At 26.5% G+C, this 7798-nt stretch overlaps 1 protein-coding gene across 2 annotated transcripts in view; it reads left to right on the top strand.

Moving 5' to 3' along the window:
- The window catches only part of LOC108749213 (fatty acyl-CoA reductase 2-like), a 6423-nt gene extending 157 nt beyond the window's left edge, over window positions 1–6266 (top strand). The window contains exons 2-7 of one of the 2 annotated variants that reach the window (XM_018487776.1): window positions 60–309; window positions 387–532; window positions 3436–3738; window positions 5425–5709; window positions 5797–6054; window positions 6139–6266. In XM_018487776.1, the coding sequence (XP_018343278.1) occupies window positions 115–309; window positions 387–532; window positions 3436–3738; window positions 5425–5709; window positions 5797–6054; window positions 6139–6235 (1284 nt within the window). In that variant the 5' untranslated portion in view covers window positions 60–114 and the 3' untranslated portion in view covers window positions 6236–6266. The remainder of the gene's footprint in view (window positions 1–59; window positions 310–386; window positions 533–3435; window positions 3739–5424; window positions 5710–5796; window positions 6055–6138) is intronic. The other variant, XM_018487783.1, reaches the window with a different exon arrangement.
- Window positions 6267–7798: the final 1532 nt, after the last annotated feature.

Below are 7798 nucleotides of genomic sequence, written 5' to 3'. Positions count from 1 at the left end.
TACAAATATGTATATAATTAAATGTAAAAAATGTTTAACATGTCATCATAATTTTTTCTTTAGGTTTACGACAGGTTAAAAAAAGAGCAGCCCAATTTTAGTACCAAAGTAATAATGATACATGCTGATTTAAGCAAGTTAGATCTTGGATTATCAAAGGAAAATCGAGAACGTCTTTTGGATACAAATGTAATATTCCACGCAGCAGCGACTGTACGATTTAATGAACCAATTCGAATTGCAGTAAATATAAATATAAGAGGAACAAAGCAGCTTCTTCTCTTAGCAAAAGAAATGCCGAAGTTAAAGGTATATAAAAAAATATTATTTTAATTAATTAAGTTTTGAATTTTATAATTGTAGAAATTTAATTTATTTAATTTTAGTCATTCGTCTACGTATCTACTGCATTTTCCCATTGTGTAAATAATTTCATTGAAGAAAGATATTATCCTGCGCCTATGGAAACGGATAAAATTTTGATTTTAGTCGATATTGTGGACGATGAAAAATTGGACAAATTCATGCCAACGTAAGTGCTGTTCTAACATTAAAAATTACAAGAATAGAAGTCAAATGTTAAAATATTTACAGTTGACTCAGCGTTAAGTTATTAGCATTTCATCATCACATTGCATTACATTACAATGCGCGGTATAATTATGGCATAATTTTTCATTTGCGTTTTCATTACGCAATCAATATTGTCAATAATAAAGAGATCGATTTTTTTTTTTTAATAAAGCCAAGTAAACAGATATGATGAAAATTCTATTGCTATACTTGAATAAAAACTATCTAACATAACTTCAATAAATGAATAGAAATTTGTTTTACAATAGTCAGATCATATACTAACATACATTGCTAGTACTGAAAATCTATAGTTTAAGTTACGTGTTATATTTTCAATAATGGCTAAATATCGCAATGCAAATATTTATATTACATTTTCAATTATTATTCATGATTTCCTTCAACATTATTATGCAATTATTCTTACAATTAATTATATCAAAAACCGGCTAGCTGGTTTTTTAAATAGATAAATAAATTATAAATAATGTTTTTAAAGTGAAAAAGATTTTTATTAAAAATGTTAGAAAATAAAATGTTTTAAAACTTTATAAGTACAAAAACTATACTTTTTTGAAATTTAACATATATAATATGTTTACGGAACGTTTTTTACATTGTATAAAATCATGTATAAAAACTGTATTAAAAAAATGTTATACGCTTACATATACGTTTAGAAAACATTCGAAAAATCTATTTTGTCTAAAAACGGTATTCTAACCTAGTAAAAAAAGGTTTAATGGATGTCAAACGTTTATAAGATTATTTAATAGCTTAAAAAGTATCAGAGTTTAAATATTTACTTTTTAGTTTATTGCAAGATTTCTTTAATGTTTATTATAGAGTCTGCCAAAAATGTGGAAACCCCTTAATATTTTGAAAACTAAGCATTCTTAGAGAAAAATATTTCAAACAAAAGTTGTAGGATTTAAATAAATCTATTTACTGTTCACATCGGTTTGATCTTGGATGACGTCGCCTCAAGAACAGGTCAAGGTCACATCGATTTTTTTTAAATAGAATATCCCATTCTTTATTTCAGAATCCACATTTTGTTATTAAAGGCATCATCTTTGTGATTTCTATTCAGCTTTGTAAGTAGCATGGGAAAATGTATTCTCGACAAAGAACTTAGTTTGGCATCCCTGGAGACTGCAAAAAATAAATTTATATTTTCCAATTTTGTATGCCTAGATAACAAGCGATATTAATTATGTAAATTTTTCACATATATTTTTCGCTGAAGAAGGTTAGAAAACCGAAACATACAATTTTATTGTTGTTTTAACGATTATGTTTGTTCTATGGTTTCTTCAATAAATTTTATTTGAATATTGAGAGATATTATTGAACAATTGGCGTATATCTTAAACAGCGCTTATTCCCTCGAGAAGTTTTATTTCTGTTAACTTTTAAAAATGAAAGTAAGAGGTACAACCTTGCTTGATTTTGCCAAGTATTATCTAGATCACAATCCTGAATAACATTTAAGAGGTTTTAACGTCAGTCGGACCTTGCGTAATGTTAATGCCGGCGGTACTGTAACTTTTAAGCCTTATAACTCGAAAAATACATAATAGAAAATAATTTTATTACAGTATATTTTGAAAAGGTGTTAATATCAGCTATTAGATCTTGACATAAAAAATGGAGTGTTTTATTTAAAAAAATTGATGTGACCTTTATCTGACTTTGGTGACGCCATTCAAGATTAAACCGATGTAATCAGTAAATAGATTTTTTTGAACTCTACAACTTTTATTTGAAACATTTTTCTCAAGAATATGTAGTTTCTGAAATATTAAAGGGTTTCCACACTTTTGACAGACCGTGTATAATTTTGAACATAATTGTATTGCTTGATTTATGTAAATAGTTCAAGGTATTAACTTCAAGTTGTGATGTTTACATAACATCTCATTAACATAGATCAACAAGGGATATCTAAAAAAAAACGTTCTTACGTCTTAAGACATCCCTGAATATTTTTTACACGATTACATTGTCTTTTAAAATCAGTTAGGTACATACTTGTGTAATATAATTATTATATTTGATAAATTCTTAAATTAATAGAAGTTTTCTTTATTTTATACTAAAAACATTAAGTAAACATTATTAATGTTAAATATTTGTTTAGTAAGCCATCGAAATGTCTTGAATAAAAACAATATTTAAATTATTAAAACAATATTTAATAGATGCTACAAACTTATAACTATTTATAAGTTTTATCCAAGACTACTTCTTTAAGAAATTTTAAATTATAAATAATTAAATAAATACATAAAAATAATATCCAAAACTGATGTTAAATTTATTACGGTAAGTATTTCATAATGCTTACTAAATTTATATTTAGAAAAATAAAATAATTTATTTTGATTATATTATAAACAAATATATTTAATTAGCATTATTTCACTAAATATTTAGTAACTGTTATCAAACTCTCATTTCAATATATAATTTATATACGCGCGCGCGCGCGCGTGTGTGTGTGTGTGTGTGTGTGTGTGTATAGAATGTTTTATACTCTTAATTAATATTTCTAAGAGTGAAAGAAGATGGAATTTTGAAGTAAAAGTTCCCAATTTTGTATATATAATAATATAATATTTGTATTATATATTTTATATAATTTTATATATAATATTTATGAGAAAGAGAGAAAGAAAGAGACAATCTATCTATTCTTTTAAATATACATAATGTAAGATTAACAAATATATATATATATACACACATATATATATATATAATTTTTTAATCTCATGTATCTTTTAAAAGATACATGAGAAAATTTTTTTATATTACGTTATGTAAATATTGTGTATAATATGTGAACAAATATAGATTAATAGATGACTGGCCGAATTCATATGCATATACAAAGGCGATCGCTGAAGATACTGTTCGACAATACAGCATAGGAATTCCAGTTTGCATTGTACGACCATCAATTGTAATATCAACCGCTGAGGAGCCAGTGAGCGGCTGGATCAACAATGTATATGGAGCAGTCGGTGTTGTCATGGGTAGTGCCATAGGTTTATTACGTACTTTGCATTGTGATCCTGATAAAGTGGCAGAGATAGTGCCCGCTGATTATGTTATTTCGCATCTCATAGTTGCGGCTTGGGATACCGCTAAAAGAAAGTAAGTTCGCATTTCAATATAACTTTTGAGTTACATAATTCCTCAAATTTTTATCTTTATTAAAAATCATTTAATTATGATAACTTTAAGCACAAATTAATTTAAAATATTGTAGACCCGCAAATATCAGTGAAGGAAATTTCGGAGAATATTAATTAGGGTTAAAGTTAAAAAGTACATACAGTGCATATACTATTAAGCAGATGCATGATGATTGGTCTATTAATTTTTACAATTTTGTCACGATCTCTCCGCAAGGAACTTATGAAATAAGTATCTGTAATGAGAGAATCGAATATCGAAAAAAACCTATTATGACATAGTTATTTACGAACAGCATATAATGATTAATAAAATGCAAGAAAAGAAATTATAATACAAAGAAATATAAAATTTAAATCTAATTGTATGTATATATAAATAGATTATATATAATACTTAATTCCTTCTTAAAAATAAATATCATACAGCCAGGATTGTATTTATAAAAATTTGCACCCAAAGCATGATCTCCGAATATCGCGATAGTGTTCCTCTCTTCTCTACTTGTTGTATGTCGCTGACTAGATTCACAAATACGAGATACTATCAATAGTATCTTATTAATCATAAATGCATTAATGATAAATGCATTAATAATTATCATTATGTTAATTATTGATGTCGTGTTAAGACTTCTAAGTATTCACTTCAGCTATATTGAATTGTGATAAGAGAAATGTGTCATAGCGACACGTTGATTTTTCTTGCATTCTATTTGTAAATAAAAACAAATTGGATAAAACGGAATAATGAGATCAAAATGTAAAATACTTGTAAAAATGGGTTAAGATTATTCTTATCCCCTCTCCCCTCATGATAGTCAGTAAATAGTCATAAAAAGCACTTAAAATGCGTTTAGTTTCTACTCAATGCGCATGCGTAGTTTATTTTTATTTCAAATTTTTTTTAACTATGCAATGATTGACACAGCGAATAAGGATAATCTTGTCCCAATTAATTTTTACAAGTATTTTACAACGATCTCATTATTCCATTTTATTTAAATTGTCTTTATTTACAACGGCATGCAAGCAAAATCAACGTGTCATTTCCTGCTTATGACGATTCAATATAACTGAGGTGAGTATTCAAGAGCTTTAACGCAGCTGTCTCATAAGTACATATACTGTTAACGACAACTTACTACTTTTGTTTCGATTAAAAAAAATTACACAACAAACGTAATTGTTTAAATTATCTAATTTCTTAAATTCATTTTTTAAGCTGTAGTGCCTTAGAATTTTAACCTAAAAAATCTACAGATAAATGCGCTACACGTACAATAGGGTATTAATCATGAAATTTTATCCCTAGGATGGAAAGTGAAAGGTGCAAATTTTAATCATTGAAATTAATGGAGAAATTTTTCACTTCTAGGAAAAAAGTTCGTTTCATGATTGATACCAAGAACTTTAGCAATTGTTAAGTCGAATTAATAAATAAAATGTCGAAAATATTTCTAAGGATTTATATAATTTTATAAGATTTAACGCTTCATATTCTATAACTTTATATCAATATTAATTTAAATAACAAAATAAGACTAATGCATATAAGATACTTTGTTATTTACAATATATTATACATTATTATGTATTTTTTATATATATTATATATTATACATTTATTATATATTTTTGTTAGAGATACTTTGTTGAGCATTGAGAGCGCAAATCCGAATGTTCCAGAAACTGAGAGAGTGCCAATTTACAATTACGTGTCGATATGCCAAAATCCCATTACTTGGAAGAAATTTATGAAATTAAATGAAATCTCTGGCATGCGGGTACCAAGCAAACATATTATTTGGTACTATATGTTTTTTCTAAACAAATATAAATTCGTGCACGATGTGTATGTGATAATTCTGCATATGATACCCGCTGTTATATTCGACACTGTGCTTTTTCTTATTGGCCGAAAACCTATGTAAGGAATTTATTGAGTTGACTTAAAAGCATAATAAAACATTATTGTGAATATTGCAGGATTTTAAATATAGTTGTAAACTTTTAGGCTATTAAAGGCATATAAGAAGATAAATCAGTTTACTTCTACAATAGCGTATTTTTCGACGCAACAATGGCAATTCAACAATGACGCCGTTGTAAAACTCTGGAGTCGTGTGACTCCAGCTGATCGCCAGATTTTCAATTTCAATATGAGTAACTTGAACTGGGAATTATATCTCGAGAATATGATGCCTGGTTTGCGCTTATACCTAGCTAAAGATCCGATGGATACTTTAGATGAAGGACGTGAGAAATTTAGGAGGCGAGTAATTTTCATTTCATATTTATCTAAAAGTTATTATTTTTTATCTCGTAAACCGTATTTATAATGATTCTTTTCTTTCAGATTAAAGGTCTATCATTACTCTTTGTTAACGGTTATTACGATTTTATTAGTATGGGGTATCATAAGCATAATAAATCGTATAATGTCTTTCTTGTAATTTAATAAATCATATAATGTTATCTTACACACACACATCATTAAAAAAAAATAAATATCTTTAGTGGAAATAAGTTATGGTAATAAGATTAATAATGATGGTAATGTAATTAATATTTTAGTAATGTAATTAATAGTGAGAAATGTTTGCATTACTGCTTTCTATTAGCCTGAGAAATGTTTGCATTACTGCCTTCTATTAGCCTCTTGCATATATATTGTATTCTTATTTCAACCTAGAAAGAGCTCTACAAACGAGCTGTTTTTTATTCATGCATACATGCGTAATCGCGAATTGTCTTATCACTATTATCTGCATAAAAATATAATAAATATCCTTCATATTATTTTTACTCACAAAAATTATAGTTATTTCGTGTACATTTTCTTATATAAGTTGAATAGTTTAAGTAATAAAAAATATGTATAATATAAATATAAACATGTACGTTATAAATATAATTCTATATATAAATAAAATATATTCTTAATAAACTGAAGAACATAATGTTTTATGTAAAACATAATATTACTTAACGACATATAATCATTTTTCGTCGTCATATTTCATATCAAAAATTTTATGATACTTAGTATTATTCTCTCTTGTTTGTATGAATAAATATTTATATTTTGTCGATGCCGTGTGGATATACGGGGGCAGGACCGACTAAAGTGAGTCAAACTTGGTGGGTAAAGACACAGTTTAGTGAAAAGGCGTGTGATCTTAGATACACGTTGTACAGAAGTGAGTAATGCGCAGCAGTACAAAAAGGATCGAGATCGTAGTACAGATGAGGATCGATATCGATGTATCGACTTGGTGTGAATCGCGATCTCGGCAACATATTTTATTGTATTAAATATATTTATAATTATGACACGCGTTTTGTTCAGATAACAAATAAAAAAAAAAGTACACGATGCTTTTTATTTTGTCTATTAAATTATTTTATTTATAACAATTATAATTTTATCTTATATATAATTTATAAATATAAATTTTGAGAACATAAAAGCTACTTTAATGGCTAATTTAACTATGTTATTTAATAAATTTATAATAATGTTTAACATTACGTATTATAATAAAATCAGTAATTTTATTCAAAAGAATATCCGGTAATAATGACGCTGCGCTTAACTTAGCACCGAGACACTACAGTAACTCCAGATATCTGCTTGTGAATGATGAGAATTTTTCCACAATATATATTATACAAGTAAAAGGAATATTACAGAAACATATAATATTTATCATAGTCAATTAAACTTGTTTCTTTTGTAAGTGGTAGAAAATAATAACCAAATCGATTTTTCCTGCAAAATATTAAATCAGTTTTTCTTGCAAAAGCGAAGGAAAATGCGCATTATTACGTATTTAATAATGTTTCTATTGAAATTTATTTACAATGAGTAATAAATTACTTTAATTATCCGTAACTAATTTTAAATCATAATTATATATACAAGTTAAATCATCAAGATTATTTTGCAATTATTAATATACAAAAAAAGAATATTTTCTACAATACATGGAAAAATTGGTTTTGATAAAATATTT

The sequence above is a fragment of the Trachymyrmex septentrionalis genome, unplaced genomic scaffold, assembly GCF_001594115.1.
Source record: "Trachymyrmex septentrionalis isolate Tsep2-gDNA-1 unplaced genomic scaffold, Tsep1.0 scaffold11, whole genome shotgun sequence".
Taxonomy (NCBI): domain Eukaryota; kingdom Metazoa; phylum Arthropoda; class Insecta; order Hymenoptera; family Formicidae; genus Trachymyrmex; species Trachymyrmex septentrionalis.
Note: the sequence above shows the minus strand (reverse complement) of the source record. Positions and strands in the feature narration are given on the sequence as shown.